This window comes from Pipistrellus kuhlii, unplaced genomic scaffold (genome assembly GCF_014108245.1).
Source record: "Pipistrellus kuhlii isolate mPipKuh1 unplaced genomic scaffold, mPipKuh1.p scaffold_m20_p_16, whole genome shotgun sequence".
NCBI lineage: Eukaryota > Metazoa > Chordata > Mammalia > Chiroptera > Vespertilionidae > Pipistrellus > Pipistrellus kuhlii.
In genome coordinates this window covers 9963325-9982418 of record NW_023425471.1, presented here as the reverse complement: position 1 = coordinate 9982418, position 19094 = coordinate 9963325, and the positions used below count along the sequence as shown (strand labels likewise).

General features: G+C 41.2%; 1 protein-coding gene across 2 annotated transcripts in view; it reads right to left on the bottom strand.

Annotated features, from left to right (window-relative positions):
• The window catches only part of PDK3 (pyruvate dehydrogenase kinase 3), a 61664-nt gene that overhangs the window by 9750 nt on the left and 32820 nt on the right, over positions 1-19094 (bottom strand). For both annotated transcript variants that reach the window (XM_036439664.2, XM_036439665.2), the window contains exons 5-7: positions 17334-17423; positions 7388-7465; positions 1139-1215 (exon numbers count right to left, since the gene is read on the bottom strand). In XM_036439664.2, the coding sequence (XP_036295557.1) occupies positions 1139-1215; positions 7388-7465; positions 17334-17423 (245 nt within the window). The remainder of the gene's footprint in view (positions 1-1138; positions 1216-7387; positions 7466-17333; positions 17424-19094) is intronic.

The window sequence follows — 19094 nt, the reverse complement described above, 5'->3', positions numbered from 1 at the left end:
TGAGGATATTTTTCCATTGATATTTAGAAAGAGTGGAAGAGACAGAGAGAAACATCGATGTGAGAGATACACATCGATTGGTTGCCTCCTGCATGCGCCCCAACCAGGGCCGTGACAGTACCTGGAACCCAGGTATACGCCCTTGACCAAAATCAAACCCAGGACTCTTCAGTCCATAGGCCGACACTCTATCCGCTGAGCCAAACTGGCTAGGGCTTTCCTCCTTTTATTCTTTTAGTTTTCCTTTAGGGTATTCAAGGCATTCAACTTTCAACCAAGAGGAATGTTTTTATCGCAGGTCACGAGGCCACAGACTGAAATCTATTTATCAGCCTGTGGTTTCAGAGTGCCTTTCCTCTAAAGCAGGTGGAAAACCTCCTTTCCACATTTGGTCGGAGGGGGGGAGGGGGAGAGAGAGTGGAGGACGTCAGTTAAAAAGTTCTGAAAAAGCCACAGCTGTTGAGGAGAAAGTTCACAACCGAATGCCCACCTTTTAGTGTTGCGTTAGTAACAGCATCATTTTGGGAAGCAAATCATCATAAGTGATTTTCAGGTGTTCGATGTAGAGTTTCATACATAGTGGAAGAAATAAAACTTTAGTTCCAACGCCTTGTACCTGCAATTCTACTACCATAAATGCCATTAGCTACTGGTTAATAAAAGCATCAGCTTAAGCCAGAGAGATTTTAGACTTTTTTTTTTTTGAGGGTTATGGTAGCTCTCAGGACTAGAACTACTGCTAATGCATCATCACAGTTAATGTTCAGAGGCGTAAATGTGTGTAAAATTGTTTTTATTTTGATCTGTGTACCATCAATAAAACCTTGCCAGGTTTGGAAACTAAAGAGCATCTCTAATCTCCTAACTGAAGAAGAAACAGTATGGATTTTACATCAAATCACTAAAGTACAATTAAGCTTCAAAATCAATATATACTAATATTCACAAAGGCTACACTGTACACAGCAATTTTTCAGCTCACAGTGTACAAATTATAAAACCCACAGGGTATCAGAAATAGAATTTTTTAAATGGTATGCAAAACCTTTTTCTTATGCTAATGTAATGAATCCATTATGCCCTGAATCAAAGTAATTTAAAATGAAGACTTCTTCCCGTGTTGTTAAATTCCACTTACCTTGAACAACTCGAATAGCATGTGAAACAGATGTGAGGGCACATAAACTACCTGAATAGGTTTGCCAGGAGCTTTGGCTGAAAACAGAGACAAAAATCGTCAATGAATAAGGACCAAAACTAGAAATAAAATATGTTTGCATTCTATTTTCTGAGTACATAAAAAAGAACCCTACAAAAGGCTAATTTAGGTTTCCACTTCTAAAGGCAGGGCTGAGCAAATGCTTTTCAAGTCCAACAAATTATTTTTGGGAGGGAGGGGGGAGGTACCCAGTTCCTTTACTTACCAGCTTCGTGACCCTGAGCAAATTATTCAATTGCTTTGGAGCTTAAGTGAGTAACATTGGAATATTATCACCTACATCATAATGTCCTATGCATTACAATAAGGACATCCAAATATCACTGTGTTTTGTTTTTTTCTTTTTGAAAAATGTTTTTATTGATTTCAGAGAGAGGAAGGGAGAGAGAGAGAAACATCAATGATGAGTGAGAATCATTCATAGGCTGCCTCCTGCATGCCCCCTACTGGGAATCGAGCCTGAAACCAGGGCACGTGTCCTGCCCGGGAATTCAACAGGCGACCTGTCGGTGCACGGGAGGATGCTCAACCAACTGAGCCACACCGGCCAGGGCTCATTCAGTGCTTTACAAATTGGGAGACACCTACCTCTACCACTGACCCCAGAGGTCAGCATGGGGAATGTGGAGCCACAGAGGAAAAGGGGCACATCTTTTGGGTGAATTGGACTAAAGAGCAATGTTAAATGATGACAAACAAGGCATATTATAGAGTAGAATGTAAGGTTCACATGGCTTTTTTCTACTGGGAGCTAACAGACAACCCGCTCGAGACTTCAGTCCTTTCTCCTTGCATCAGCGATTTTCTGGGGAAATCTAAGAAGTACCTAATTCCATGTCAAGCACTAAGCACAGTGTGAGCTATAGAGTAGATGCTAGAAAATACAGTGCTCATGACCCGAAATCACTTTAGAGACTGAAACTATGTGAACTTTCTTAAGTAGACCACAGACCTACCCATCCATGTTATAATTTCAACCTAATAACTTCCTCTAATAAAGTACATAGTTAACAGTATAAAGTAGATTCCGGTCAAGGGCATGTACATTGGTTGCGGGCACATCCGGTGGGGGGTGTGCAAAAGGCAGCTGGTTGATGTTTCTCTCTCATCCATGTTTCTAGCTCTCTGTCCCTCTCTCCTCCTCTCTGTAAAAAATCAATAAAATATATTTAAAAAAAAATAAAGTAGAGAGAACATTCATTTGGTTCTTGGTTTATGAAGAGCTTGAACATACATTATCCAACTGAATCCTTGTGATAATACTGTGTGGCTCATAAGGTGGGTGGCATTATTATGGGTGAAGACATTGGCTTTGCAGAGATGACGTGACTTGCTCATTATAACAGAAGAGGCGCTAAAATTGGACAGCTGGAGCAAGAGCGTTTGTGATTCTAAATCCTGAACTCTTTGATAATTAGTTATTTTTTTAAATTATTTAAGTTAATATATGCAAATGATTTTAAAATTTGTTAAAAAGAAAACATGTCCCTCCACCCTTTCCTATCTAACACCCACCCCCCCAGCCTGCACCCAGAGGCAGCCACTCGTTAGTATTTTTGCTTAGTCTTCTGGTTAATAATATTTACATTCTATTTTGTGACCCCAATGAACTCCTCTGTACTTTGCCTATAGATTCTATACTGATCATAATTAAAAATAAAATTTTAAATCAAAACAGATTTCTAAGAGAGAGAAAAAACAGTTGTAATAGGAGATTCAAGAAGAAAAAAGAGAGAAATGGTAGCTGGGCACTTAGAGATGATTAATGAATTCCCAAAATAAATGCATAAGGTTTTTAGAGACAATATATAGTACTGTCAGTCACACTGCGGCCAAGTTCTGATTTAGGCATTTAACAGATACATTAATAGGTACACTTCACCCATCTGGTATTGGCATCCCATTTCTGAAATGGCGCAGAACTTATCTCACTGGGTTAATATAAGGATGAAATGAGATCATAGTGATAAACGAATTTACATAGAGCCTACCACATTGTAAGCTGCCTATTCTCATTACGAAAAATTAATTTCTACAGTATTAATGGAGCTATCAGAAATGGCTTTTTGACTGCTGCATAGAACCATTTGCCTGAAAATATCCATAGAAGTACCCAATAATGAGAAACTAGAGGTCAACTATCCCAGGGTAGATATATACCCTTTTGATAAAACCTCTTTTAACAAAACAGCATGAGTTAAAATTTTTGTTATCCACCAAAACTAAAGCTATCAATCAACCTCCTGAGAGGAAAGACTAATCTAGAAATAAAAAATTCAAGTCATAACCATACAAGTCTTATCTTTCCCAAGTCAATCCTGAATTCCAGTAGCTACCTTTTTAAAAATATCCAGTATGCCTGACAGGTATTGCTCAGTGGTTAGTGTCAACCTATGAACCAGGAGGTCACGGGTTGTGGGCTCGATCCCCAGCATGGGGCATGCAGGAGCAGCAGATCAATTATTCTTTCTCGTTGTTGTTTCTTTCTCTCTCTCTTCCTCTCTGAAATCAATAAAAATATATTCTAAAGAATAATAAAAATATCCAGTATGTGCTATGTTGGAGGTCCCAGTAACATTATCCTTTCAGTAGAGGCTGGGTGCTCAAGATTCGTGCATTTGGGGGAGGAGGGCGTCCCCTCAGCCCAGCCTGTGCCCTCTCGCAGTCTGAGAGCCCTTGGGGAGTATCCAACTGACAGCCTTAGGGCTGCCGCAGAGGCGGGAGAGGTTCCCGCTCCCCAGCAACGAGCCTGGCTCTGGCTGAGCATCTGCCTCCTGGTGGTCAGTGTGCATCATAGCGACTGGTCGTTCCACCATTCAACCGAGTGGCATATTAGCCTTTTATTATATAGGATTGCCCCACAGGGTGAGCTTATGGATGAGGAAGCCAAGTGTCAGACGGGAAGTGACTTGTCTACGGCTCATATCTAAATGTTTGAATCCAGATTTCTACTGCCTGGTTAAGCTATAAAGTTCTCATCTTTCCCCTAAGCCCTGCTGCCTTACCATATGGATGCCGAAAAGGTCAATTAGAAATGTTTGCTTAATGTTTTGGCAACTGATTTCTCAAGAGAAATGAGGACAAGTGTGATGAAATAGCTACTTGTCATTGGAGGAACCCACACAGCCAGTCAGAAATATCTGAGGTAAATAAGGCCGTTAAATATGTTACAGAAAGGACAATAAAGGAAGTTTACTATAACTGGCCCCCAATATTCCGAATTCCAGTGAGGACTGGCAAATGCTGTGGTGTTCACACAGTATGTGTCCTACATAATCCTATTTACCACTTTCTCATGGATCTACATTGGAAAAGAAAAAAAAATTCAGGGGGGAAAAAAAAAGTGGCGTGTCAAACTAGCCAAACTCATTCTCAGGTAGCATGGACTGCTCTTTTGGGTTAATGGCAGCCTTACTCGTCTGAAATGCAGAGCGAGGGCAGCAAGCATGTCGCTGACTATTGTTAAAAGCACATGTTGGGCTATGGGAGCATCCTGAAGGCAATGCTCTGCTAGTTCACACAGGCTCTGAAAATAAATCTGTAAGTGTCTGGATCTGCTCTGACCGCTCCCTGAAAGCAGTCAGCTATCACGCTGTGGGAGACACGCACTCTCTCTCTCATTCTGCAGCGTTAGTGTTTACTTACAGTGCTCAGTGCCAACTTGCAACCTGCAACTCTTAACACATAACTTATTAGAGACAAAGCAGAGTCTTTCACTGTGCTCGCAAAGAGCTTTGACATTTTAAGAAATCATAAATATAAATCATAAATACATTACCTGAAAGCACTAGGAAACTAGAGGCTGCCTCTAACAGCAACATTTTTTATCTTAGTGGTGGGGGAAAAGGAGCTTAAAGTCATGCATGAGCCGGGACCGGTTTGGCTCAGTGAATAGAGCATCGGCCTGTGGACTGAAAGGGCCCGGGTTCGATTCCGGTTGAGGGCATGTACCTTGGTTGCGGGCACATCCCCAGTAGGGGTTGTGCAAGAGGCAGCTGATAGATGATTCTCTCTCATTGATGTTTCTAACTCTCCCTCTCTCTTCCTCTCTGTGAAAAATCAATAAAATATATATATATAAAAAAAGTCATGCATGAGACAATGACAAAATGAGTCATACAGCTCTGCTCCTGGAGGGGTGTGCTGCCCAGCGTGGCCACCTCGCTGGGAAGGAGTGGCTGATACAACTGCACCTGGGAATCAGCAAGAATAGGCTCACTGCTCCGGCCTTCAGCGAGTGAGGCTGCTATCCATGCCAAAGAGCAGCTGGTTACTATCTGTGAATGTAAGTTCCATGTCTGACAGAAAGCTGGACAGCGAGGCCAGGCCCCACCTAGCCAGGAGGAAGAGACAGAGAGAATATTCTGATGCTTCTACTCAGGAATACTCCAGCCAAGTCCATTCGGCTCCCTTGGTGTACTGATTCAAAACATGGACACAACTCAGAGGACGCAACGGACTTTGAAAGCAGCTTTGATTCCATACTTTCTAGTAAAATGTAGGGGCCAATGTGTTACAACAGCAGCCTGAAGTCTTTTCACATTTTGATCTCATTATACATATTTTTTAAAAAGTTACTATCTAAAGTTTTACATATGTCTCCTTTTTTCCCAATTGACACCCCCCCATTCCCACTCCAGGCAAGCTCCCACCGCCCCAGTGTCTGTGTCCATTGGTTATGCTAATAGGCATGCATACAAGTCCTTTGTTTATCTCTAACCACCCCCTGCCATTTGGCTCTGGATCTATTTTTGTTCATCAAATTATGTTGATCATTATATCCCACATATGAGTGAGATCATGTGATAAGTGAAATACAGTTCTGATATATTTTAAGAGGGAATTTGGTTTCTCTGTTCTAAAATATATTTTATTGATTTCAGAGAGGAAGGGAGAGGGAGAAAAGTAGAAACATTAATGATGAGAGAGAATCATTGATCAGCTGCCTCCTGCACATCCCACACTGGGGATGGAGCCCTCAACCTGGGCATATGCCCTCACTAGGAATCAAACCGCGACCTCCTGGCTCATAAGTCAACGCTCAATCACTAAGCCATGCCATCCAGGCTTATCTTTAATTGTAAATACCTATACCCTAAGACTCAGTCATTCCACTCCTAGGAACCTAATGTTCAGAAATACGTCCACACATTCACAAATTTTCCCAACCCTCCAAACACAGGCACATATACACGCATACATACACACACACACACACACACACACACACACACACACACACCTTCACTGGGAAATCATTAAATAAATTATAAATTATAGCAATCTACACTATGGATAATCTCTAAATGACAACATAAAAGTCAGCTATAATCCTACTCTCCACACAGCTGTTGTTTCTCCCTAAGTGCTAGAAATATTTCAAAATATTTTCCAGTGAACTTGCACTATTACAAACTTCTATAGCATGTGTTTAAAAGATTCTTTTAAAGAATTAAAGGGCTGCATAGTATTCTATCTTATGAGTGAACCACAATTTATGTCCTCTGTTGTAGAAAACTTGGATCCTCTCATTTTTCTCTATAAGGAAACCACTGTGATCACCATTCTTGTACTGTGCATATCTATATTTTCTTATAATACACTTTCTGAGTTTAATTCACTGGGCCAAAGAATATGACTATTACTAATTTAATTTACTGGGTCAACGAGAAAGAATATTGCTGGCATTTTTTGAGAAAGGCTGGACCAATTTAACCTTATACCAGAAATGTATGAGTGTTGGTAAGAAAGAATTTTTCTGGGCAACAATTCAAGGCAATAAAATGTTTCAATCATTGCATTTTGAAAGACAAAAACGTCATTTCTCTTTGGTTTTGTTTGTACTTCTTTCTTTAATAAAGTTAAACATTTTCTCATAGGTTTATTGTTTGCATTTGCTATTTTGAGAATTGCCTATTTATACCTTTGTGCGTTTTCTACTGGATTACTTCTGTGCCACAAACTTTGAGTTCTAATAGATTACACATTCCTGTACAAAAACTCCTTTCAACAATATACCTAGTTGACCACAGATATAGAAAAGGTTTTAAAAATATAGAAAAGATTTTTTCAAATCAGCAAAACTTTAGGATCTCGCTTAAATATAGCTCAGGTGTAATCAGATTCGTGTCAACTTCTTTGTACTCAAGTTTAAAATTATTCTTTTACCATTGAATTCTTCAATTTCCAACTCAGGAGCCACCATGTAATACTGTTCACATAACATCTTGGCGGTTTCATACGCATCTGCAAAGAAAGAAAAAAAGTTTAGCTGCTGCACAATAACACAGGCACAAGTAGATAGATAGACAGATAGACAGACAGACAGACAGACAGACATAATAGATCAGCAAACAAGAACAATTTCTAACTTGTTGTATTTTTAATTAACGACTTCCTTTTTAAAAACATAGCCTTTTTGGCTTGCTCAGCTGGTGTAGCTCAGTGGTTGAGCATTGACCTATGAACCATGTGGTCACGGTTTGATTCCTGGTCAGGGCACATGCCTGGATTACGAGGGCTTGGTCCCGGGTGTGGGCCATGTGGGAGGTAGCCAATCTATGATCCTCTCCCATCACTGATGTTTCTGTCTCTCCCTCTACCTTCTGCTCTGAAATCAATAAAAAAAATTTTTCAAGCCCTATAGAATTTAAATATGTTAAAACTTGACACATCAACCTAAAATAATACAAAGGTAAGATTAGGTGTGTTCAGACTGTAATTTTTGGTCCATTGACCTCATATTGCTAGCAAATTAAAATTGTATATAATATTTGACCTCAGAATAAAAATTCTGATTACTTTTAGAATTAAACCATTAAAAGAACCACAGGCAGAGACATTAGAATAACTGACAAAATGAAATAATGAGGAAATGTTAGTAAGAGGAGAGGAAAAAAAAGAGTTGATCATTGTGAAAACAGACATTAAAGTAGGACTTAATTGAAACCCTAAAAAGTTAAAATATAGAATTACATTAAATTTGCAGGGGGGTTTTCCTAGGCTATAATAAACCTCACTAAGTATCTGTAAAATACTTTTGTAAAAAGAAATCAAGATGCACTCTTTCTGCTTTGGCTATAGCACCAAACAATGCTACATCTCCACCTAGTGACACAATAGCACTAAGCCAACCAACAACCTCCAGGGCTACTTTCTTTAAACCAACAAATCCTAAAATCTAAAAATGATGCTCTGCTTCATACACAAAGCCAATACACCTCCTCAAAACAATGCCTCCAAGTACATAACACCTTTAAAGGTGTCTTGACATTTTTCTTCCATTCACCATAGAAGGAAATGTACCCGCTAACTGTGGTATTTCCTCATGGCATTTGCTTGCCTAGTGGCATGAGATTATAATGATATTATTAAGAAAAGGTATTACATAAATGCAACATGCGGAAGAGATGGCAGAACCCAGATAGAAGCTGCCAACTTGGGACCCAAAGACCCAGTGTGTTTCCTAAAACCACATGGGAATAGGAATTTTTAAAACATGACAAATTATGGTGTATCGGTGCTATAATTAAAAATCACATAACGATGCTTGAAAAACTCAAAACACCACAATGAGACTCATGTACACCAGTCAGTCAAGTATTTGAGGGATAGTAATAATAAAACCTACATTCATATACATCTTTATAAATTCCCATAGTACATCATAATGCCTTGGACACAATACACAGCTAGCAAGAATTTGATAAATGGAATAATCTTCTTGCCCGTGAGAAAGTTCTCAAGGTGAAATCAATTATACTGATGAGAGATGCTCTTTTTCTTAAAACCCTTACACGAGGATATGTTTTTTAAAAAACTGATTTTTAGAGAGAGAGGAAGAAAGGGTAGAGGGAGGGAAGAATAGAGAAGAGAAGGGAGGCTAGAGAAGAGAAACATATATCATTTGTCTCCCATATACACCAGACCAGAGATCAAACCCACAACCAAGGTATGTGTCCCAATCGAAATCAAACCTGCAACCTTTTGATGCATAGAATGATGCTCCAAGCAGCTGAGCCACCAGGCCAGGGCGAGAAATATTATTTTTTGTGAGACTGGGAAATAGAGGCCTTGCGTGGTTCCCAAACCTCATTGTTTGTGGAATTCACTACAAAGTTATGTGCGTTTTTTTAATAATTTAATTTTTAATATGTTTTATTGATTTTTTACAGAGAGGAAGAGAGAGGGATAGAGAGTTAGAAACATCAATGAGAGAGAATCATTGATCAGCTGCCTCTTGCACAGCCCCCACTGGGGATGTGCCCACAACCAAGGTACATGCCCTTGACCGGAATCGAACCTGGGACCTTTCAGTCCCCAGGCTGACTCTATCCACTGAGCAGAACCGGTTTCAGCAAGTTGTTGTTTTTTTAATGCAGATTATAAAATAAGCCCCTAGAGATTCTGATGCAGTAGGTCTGTGTTGAGGCCTGGAAGTGTATATTTTAAAAATCTTAGCAAGTAATTCTGAAGAGAAGCTAGATTTGGGGACCACTTGCCGGGAAAGCCAAGACTAGGCCATGTTAACTCAGTCACTATCTCTCCTAGGACATGAATGATCATGGGGTATTGGAGTGTATACAACACACATGTACTCAAACTTCTATTTCACTTCTATTTAAGTGAACTAACATAAAAATGTCAAAACTTTAAAACATCACCAAATAACCAAAATTCAACTACTGGCTTATAATTTCATGTCTTTCACTTTGGGGTAGAAGGCAAATTCTACTTATAACAAGTTTTCAAATAAGACTTTCCTAATTTTAATCAGAAACCAAAATTTTAAATATGATAATTTACCAAATTACTTTTATCTGCAATACATCTGAGCAAGTAATTACAACCAATCTTTAAAAAAAATTTTTTTTTAATTGATTTCAGAGAGGAAGGGAGAGGGAGAACGATCTAGAAACATCAATGAGGAAGAATCATTGATCGGCTGCCTCCTGCATGCCCCCTACTGGGGACTGAGCCTGAAACCCAGGCACGTGCCCTGACTGGGAATCAAACCCGTGACTCCAGGTTCATAGGTCAACGCTCAACCACTGAGTCACACAGGCTGGGCTCCAAACAATCTTTAAAAGGAAATTATTATGCCACTAAACATAAATGTTATTCATTGTTCTAAGGATGAGTTGTCAAGGACAGTAAGATAATGATCATAAAGTAACTAACAAAACTGTGGGTGTGACACATATATACTTCCCCCAGGCTAGTGACACATATTTACTTCCTTCAACCTGTAAACACACAAGACTGATTATTTATTTAAAAGGCCAAGTCATAAAGAGTAGGGTAAAGGTTCACAGAGCAACTAGCTGAACAGATCCAACCTAGCCAGGAATTGAAGAAAAAGCAAACAGGAAAATTTAATACATTATGGAGGTTATTAATTTTTGTTAATCCTCACTGATATTTTTCCATTGATTTTTAGAGAGAGTGGAATGAAGGGGGAGAGACAGAGAGAGAAACATCGATGTGAGAGATACACATCAATTGAATGCCTCCAGCACACACTTGCAGGGCCTGGGATGAGCCTGCAACTGAGGTACATGCCCTTGACCATGCCCTTCAGTCCATGGGCTGACACTTTACCCACTGAGCCAAACTGGCTAGGGCTATTTTATTAAATTTTTATAAGAAGATTTACCTATTCAAACTTCACCATAGAACTCTGCTGTCAAATATTGGCCTCTGTTGTGAATGCATATAATCATCTGTTTATAAATATCTTAGAAGAGGCGGGGCAGGGATGAATTTGAGTGAGTGCTGAAAAAACAAATGAAGGTGCCAAGGTCCTTAACAGGTTAAATAGGATACAGAAAACCATGAGGCTCAAGTTTAAGAAGCCAGTGCCAGAACAAAGTGGTGTCCATGGCCACAAAGCATTGCAAAGTCACAGATGTGCTGCTCTTTAGAAACCCTTGTGAGTTACAAATAAAGTATGTCTATCATCGTCCTTCCACCCAAAATGCATCCCGAGTGAGAACCACCAGATATTTGTTAAGTACCAGACCCTTTCTCATCCTTCAAACCACAGCCGACTGGAGATGTGGGGGCAGAGCATCTAATGAAAGGGCAACCAATCTACAGGCTGAGCCAGTGAACTTCATCTTTTGAGAATTTCAGATCGAGACTCAGGCAGGGCAGAGACACAAAGGGAACTCTGAGTTATCATCATCTAGAAGGCCTGCGTTGGCCATTGCCCTAAACAAGTCTGCCAGTCTACAGACAAGAGAGAGGCAGAGGCGCTAGGACTTGGCAACCCCAGTTACAAAGATACACAGAAAGCAGCCTTGTTTTCTGTTTCCCAGTTCCAATGCCTATAGCGCCAACTGCGAAGTGCCTCCTGCCCTTGGATTTTCACGGGACCTACTAGGTCCTTTTAATAAATCTGTTTCTTGAACTAGTGTGAGTGGGTCTCTGTTATTTGCAAACTGAAGAGCCCCACATGAGAGCACAAGACATTATTTCCGACCCAAAATAATGACACACTTTCAGGATGCCATTGGTATGCCATTATGCTACGCTCACTGGCATACAGAAACAGCACAGGCAAGCTAACATCGCTGCGAGAGGTGACTTTTGTACCAAGTATTTAAGTTTGTACCTTTAAAATTATCTTCCCACAGGATTTTCCATTTTCTTTCCTGGTTTCTCACAAAGAAAGGAGGAAAGGGTCACAATGGAAGGAACCACCCAGAAACTGCTTTACAATACTAATTCTAGCATTCACTACCTCGAGTCTATAATTTGCAGATGTGTAAAGGTAGATATTAATGTGCTAAATAAGCGACAAGGAGGCATGCTTCAGCGTTCCGCACATTCAATTAATGTATGTGATGCGCCCCACTTTTATACATTTATACAACTGGCTAGTCAAAAATAAAAATATTGGCCCTACCCTTCTACATAAAAAGTTTTCTCTAGTCTGTCTCAAGAGATCTAAGCATGGAATCATTATTAATTCATTAAGGCTTCCTATAAAACACACATGCATGCATAGGCAAACACGTGTGTGGTGTGTGTGTGTGTGTGTGTACCAGACACACACACACACATCATCTGGGCTGGACATCTGACTGGCCTAAACCAGGATCTTTCTGGTTGAGAAAATCAATGGTAGAGCTGTCATTAAAACCCAGAAGCCCAACTCCCTCTACACAAAGCTTCTTAAAACAAAAGGGAAACAATATTAGAGATAGAGATGCCAAATTAGAAGATTAACTGAGAAATCTCAGAGCATACGAGAAGGTAAAAACCTGGTCAAAAATACCAAGTACTCTAAAAAAATGAAGCAAGTGGTTAAAACTTCACTAAGGAGCCAAGGAAACTGAGATGCACTTGTGGGTATTGGGAAGAAAACTGGCCCTAGCTGGTAGATAGAGCATTGGCATGTGGACTGAAGGGTCCCAGGTTCGATTCCGGCCAAGGGCACATGCCCGGGCTGCGGGCTGTGGGGGGTAGGAGTGTTCATGCATATGCATGTGTTGGGGGAAGTAGCATTCTGAGTGGCAAAGGGACCACTGAGGTGTCTTTTATTGGACACAGTCTCACCAGGAAGCCAGACTTCAAGCTAGGCCAAACAGCCTGAACGGCATGGCTCAGTGGTTGAGCATCGATCTATGACTCATACCCAGGTTTTGGGCTCGATCCCCAGTGTGGGATGTGCAGGAGGCAGCTGATCAATGACTCTCTCTCATCAATGATGTTTTCACCTCTCTCTCTCCCTTCCTTTCTGAAATCAACAAAAATATATAACTTTTTAAAAATTACAGCAAACGAGTGGTAGAAATGATGAAGTGAGAGGGTGGAGTAAATTTTGTTCACTATGCAGTAGTGGTCTCACTGGGTAAAAGCTCAAAAGGGTGAAGATAAGGCTGTGAGCGAGCACAGAAGAGGGAGGGGAAAGGAGAGGATCTGGCCCGCAGTCAAAATCGTGACTACACAGGACAAAGGAAGCAGGAAGCTGTGAGGCAGGCTGTAGACATGAACTCTCTCTCGGTTTCTTTCTTTAAAATATTGACTGAACTGTTTTGCACGTGATCTTCAGCTGGTTTTGGTACAAAATCTCTGTCCCTAGGAGGAGTGATGCACATGTGGGTGAGAGTAATTGCAGACCTTTCGAACTTTACACCCTAGTTAGAGAGATCAACAGAAGTACAGCTGCCAAGGCCGGGAGTTGGTAATGAGTCCAGGCAGAGCAGTACAGACAGTAGGCGCTGCAAAACAAGATTCTTTTGGCCTCGAGAGGCAAGTTGAAGCAGGTTCCTCCTCACCCTCTCCAGCGCCTCTGGCTCGCTTTAGCACTGCTCATTCCTCTGCGATACGGAAGGGCTAACAGTTGCCTAGAACTCCCTGTCACTGACCTAGTTGTACTGATTCATGGTTAAAACCTCCCTAAAAACTGCCCGCCAGCATGGCTCAGTGGTTGAATGCCGACCTATGAACTAGGAGGTCACGGTTTGATTCCCAGTCAGGGCACTTGCCTGGGTTGGGGGCTTGATCCCAGCTGAGGGGTGTGCAGGAGGCGGCCAATCAATGATTCTCTCTCATCACTGATGTTTCTATCGCTCCCTCTCCCTTCCTCTCTGAAAAAAAAATATTTTTTAAAAAACTCCCTGAAAACGAATGAAAGACTGTATTTGTGAAGAAATAGTGAGCGCAGAAGAATCCACGTGTACCCATTACTAGCTTCAACAGTGTTCAACACATGCCAAATCTTTTTCACTATCCTCCACTCTGTATAATTTAAAGTAAATCCCACGCATGATGTAATTTTCTATCATGAGTAATATTTTGCAATACCTCTCTCAAAAAACTAGGACTCCTTTAAAAAAACACACAGTATCAATATCACACCTACAAAAATTAACAATCTTTCTTGAATGTCAAGTATCCAGTTGTCTTATAAATATCCTGAGTTCTAAAAATATTTTAGACTTTGTGCCAAAAATAAATGTAAAGGCACCAATGTGTTATATAATCAGTGGTATAAAGAAGAAGCCACACGACTTATGTGAAGGCCAACGACTTCTGCTAGTAAACATGTATACCGTGCTGACTGGGTATATTTCATGTACTGGGCCTTTAGCACTGCTTTAGGAGCTCTGCATATAGTAACTATTTAACAGTTGAATGTACCATTTTATAGATGAGGAAACCGAGGCCTCCCAAAGAGTTTACATAACACATCCAAGGTCGCTCAGCTATTCCAAATGTCCATCAGTCGGTGAATAAACCAATGGATAAAACGTGGTTTATCCATTCAACTGAAGATTATTTGGCTATAAAAATGAATGAAGTACTAATGCCTGCAACAACATGGATGATCCTTGAAAACATTATGCTAAGTGAAAGAAGCCAGACACAAAAGACCACATGTTGTATTGATTCCATTCGCATAAAATGTCCCAAATAGGCAGAAAGTAGATTAGAGTGCTTGCCTACTAGTAGGGATTGACTGCTAAGGATATGGGGGTTTCTTTCGGGGGTGATGGAAATGTTCTAAAATTGGATTGTGGCACTGGCTATACAACTATGTTAATATCCTAAAAAACACACACCGAATTGAACACTTTAAGTGGGTGAATTATATAGTATGAATATGAATTATATCTCAATAAAGCTGTTTTTAAAGAAGTAAATTATCAGTTTCAAATTTATCAAAGCAAGAAGTATTTATTGACCACCTAACAGGCATATACTAAGTTCCATGCAAGTTACAAAACAAGTTTAAGACACACACCCTGACCTCAAATTGCTGGCAGTTCAAGAGAAAAGGCACACACACAGTGTATAATAATGCACTTTTGCAATATGAATGTGCACATTTTTTTCCATAAGGGCAGTCAACTATCCGAACCTGGCTTTCTGATTCATAAAAGACATTGGGCTACGGTCTAAGAAGGAACATACAACTATGCCAAGACCAATCTTGTTTCCCTCCCCCAGCAGGGGCCTGCAGAAGTCATGATTAACCACAGGCTTCTCTTGTGAGAGAGTTACCTGTAGGATTCTTAGGGATCTGAGGCTGGATCTATTCATCTTACAATGGAAATAATTTGAGTGAATGTTTCCTAATTAAACAGAGGCCAGAACAGTTTGGCAAATCTAGGCTGGGCAAAGGCCCCTAGGCCTGAGTCCTCCTCCCTGGATTTAAGAATGCCCAGGGTAGCCCAGCCAGCATGGCTCAGTGGTTGAGCATCGACCTGTAAACCAGGAGGTCACAGTTTGATTCCTGGTCAGGGCACAATCCTGGGTTGTGGGCTCGATCCCCACTGTGGGGCACGCAGGATGCAGCCAATAAATGCTTCTCTCATCATTGATGTTTCTATCTTGCTCTCCCTCTCCCTTTCTTTCTGAAATAAAAAAAATATATTTTTTAAAAAAGAATGCCCAGAGTAGCCCAGCAGGTGTGGCTCAGTGGTTGAGCACTGCACTGACCTATGAACCAGGAGGTCACAATTTGATTCCCAGTCAGGGCACATGCCTGGGTTTCAGGCTCGATCTCCAGTGTGGAATGTGTAGGAGGCAGCCAATCAATGATTTCTCATCATTGATGTTTCTGTCACTCTCTGCCGCTCCCTTCCTCTCTGAAATCAATAAAAATATCTATATATAAAAGCCTAAGCGACTGAACAACCAGTCGCTATGACACGCACTGACCACCAGGGGCCAGACGCTCAATGCAGGAGCTGTCCCCTGTGGTCAGTGCGCTTCCACAGCCAACATTACGCAACCGGCCAACCTCCCATGGTCCCTCCCCCCGGCCGACCAACCTGCCATGATCCTTCCCCCTGGCTGGCCAGCCAGCCCCAATTGGCCCTGATTGGGACTGGGCCACATGGCCCCAATAGGTGGCCAGCTAAAGGGACCCCACCCATACATGAATTCATGCACCAGGCCTCTAGTATCTATATATATAAAAGCCTAATATGCAAAGTGTTCCCTCAGGAGTTTGACCAACTGGGAGTTCGATTGCTTGCTATGATTTGCGCTGACCACCAGGGGGTGGCAAGGAACAAAGGAAGGTCCCGGCTAGCAGCCGGCAGCTGCTAGTGACCTTAACTGTGCATGAATTTTGTGTACTGGGCCTCTAGTTTATAATACAAAAAACGCACAAGGTAAACAAGCAGCACTGGCTGCTGACGGTGTGCTGTTCCTCAAGAGTGGAGGCTGTACACACTGGGCCACCTCCCTTGTCTCTAACTCCAGTAGCAAAGGTCACTCTGCTCTAAATGGGTTTGAGAGCTTTACCAAGCAGACAAGGCCCTCTTCTACCTCCTACTGACTTAGCTACACAGAGTTCAGGAAATGGAATATCAACAAAGGTCCTTGGAAAAGACCAGGAGAGTGGTGGCCACAAGCACTTGTGTGTGTTTAGAGGAAGGAAAGGAGGCCACAATAGGAGATCATTTTGGGAAGGGACAATTTGGGAATGTGAGGCTGCATAGAGTAACTGTACCCCTGAAGACAAGTGAAAAAGAGGTCTAGAAATGTGTGGATCACTTACAACCAGGAAGGTTTCCTGGAGCTGAGCTGGCACCTATTTTAAGTGAATAACGAGGAAACTGCAGCTCAGATTCAAAGCACCCGGGGATTAAGGACTTATGGTTTTATGACTCTGTTTTACACCAAGGCTCCTGGGACAGTGTCCAGCTCAACCTCTGGTGACACCACAAAGCCCACATGCCATGTAGATTCTAAAGCCTGGGTGCAGGTCAAAAAGATGCTTCCATTTTTACAAACATGTGAATTCAGCCAAATTTTCTAACAAGGATATGCATTTTCTGAGATTTTCAGATAATGGTGTCAATCAAAACTTAGAATCCTACTTAAGCTGACAAATGTTCATGGTTTAACATAGAACTAGAAGTAAAACCCTAGTCGATAGAGGCAGAAACTCCCATTTTGTGCAGCGCGAATTATGCATCTTTTCCTGAACTGCCTAAAAAGAACATTTCATATTTGGGTGAAGTAGCTTGGGCCCAGAGTGGTTTAAGGATTCAGCAAACAACTCAGCAACATAACCCTATCACCAAGCTGCCTTGATAGCACCACAATCCTATATGAAGTGCTATCGCTAACATTACAGAGGTCTCCTTACCTTTCACGACATCAGCCACGTTGCAGGTGGGATCGATACTTCCAATGTGTTTAGGATGAGCAGGATTTGTGTCATCACCAAACAAAAGTGCTAAGCAAACACAAAAGGAAAGGGAGAGATTATAAACAAAGCAGGCTGGGATGGTCAAGCAGAGAAAAATGGAGGAGTCTTGTGTTTGTAAGAATCATTTTAACATTCACAGTGACTCAAAGTAACAGAATAGAGTAGGGCTAAAGTGGGTTTACAGTTGTACGCGAAATATAAGAGTTAATTTTTGTATCATTATTTATTACTAGAGGCCCGGTGCACAAAATTCGTGCACTGGGTGTGGGGGTCTCCTCAGTCCAGCCTGTGCCCTCTCGCAGTCCAGGAGCTTTTGCTCCTGCTCCTTAGCGCTACTGTGGAGGCAGAAAGGCTCCCACCACCGCTGCTGCGCTAGGCAGCCATGAGCTCGGCTAAACAGTGCTCCCTCTGTGAGAGCACACTGACCACCAGGGGGCAGCTCCTATATTGAGCCCCCTGGAGGTCAATGTGCATCATAGTGACCGGTCATTCTGGTTGTTTGCCATAATGGTTGCTAAGGCTTTTATTACATAGATTGTATCCTTTTCCATATCGACAACTGTAAACCTACTTTTGCCCCACTCTGAAATTAAAAAAATATATATTTTTTTAATGGGACAAAGAAAAAGAAAGGATGTGCTTTAAGACCTGTCAGTAGCACTCAGCAGGTCCTAAAGCAGTGACACATGCCAGGTATCCAATCCCTTCTTCCTGACCCAATGTAACTTGGATGAAAAAACTTCCTTTCAACTTGACCCACCTTCTCCATACTACAGTGAACATTTAATCCAACGTTCACTAAATAGTTAGAAAACACAGCCTGCACCATTAGGCCAGGCTTATGAGATGCCTTCATGGTGAACATTTCAAAGGCCTCCACCATGGAGATTATTTTTCAATGTTGTATACACAAATGATATTTGTTCAAGTATTTTCTTAACCCCAAAGTTGTTTTAATTTTTTTTATTTTTTATCCTCACCCAAGGATATGTTTATTAAAAATTTTTATTTTTATTTTTTATCCTCACCCAAGGATATGTTTATTGATTTGTGAGAGGGAGGAAGGAAGAGAGAGAAACATCGATCAGTTGCCCGTTGCCTTCTGTAAGCACTCCAGCAAGGGGATCAAACCTGCAACCTAGATATGTGTCCTGACTGGCAATCGAACCCACAACCTTCTGGTGTATAGGACGACACTCCAACCAATTAATTGAGCCACCTGGCCAGGAATGTTCAAGTATTTTTAAAAGTATAAATGCTTTCAAAATACACAAGATTGGCAAATTTTACTTCTGAGAAAAAGCCAAAGGAGCCCCAAAGGAAAACGTAATCTAAATTCAAGTGTTTATAGGTGTGTGTGTGTGTGTGTGTGTGTGTGTGTGTGTGTCATCTACTTATTTTTGGTGTAATTATTTTTAAATCAAACAAAAATTGGTAACAACTTAGATTTCACAAAAGGAGAATGCTTAAATAATCTAGAGGGGGAGTTTAAATTATAAAAATGCTGAATATGGGCACAAGACCAATACATCAAGTTCCAACTGATTAAGTGAAAGAAAATCAAAAGTGACAAGCTTAGTCCATGATCTAAAAACATGTTCGTATAGCCTAGCCAGTGTGGCTCAGTAGTTGAGTGTCAACCTATCAACCAGGACATCACGGTTTGATCCCCAGTGTGGGGTGTGCAGGAGGCAGACG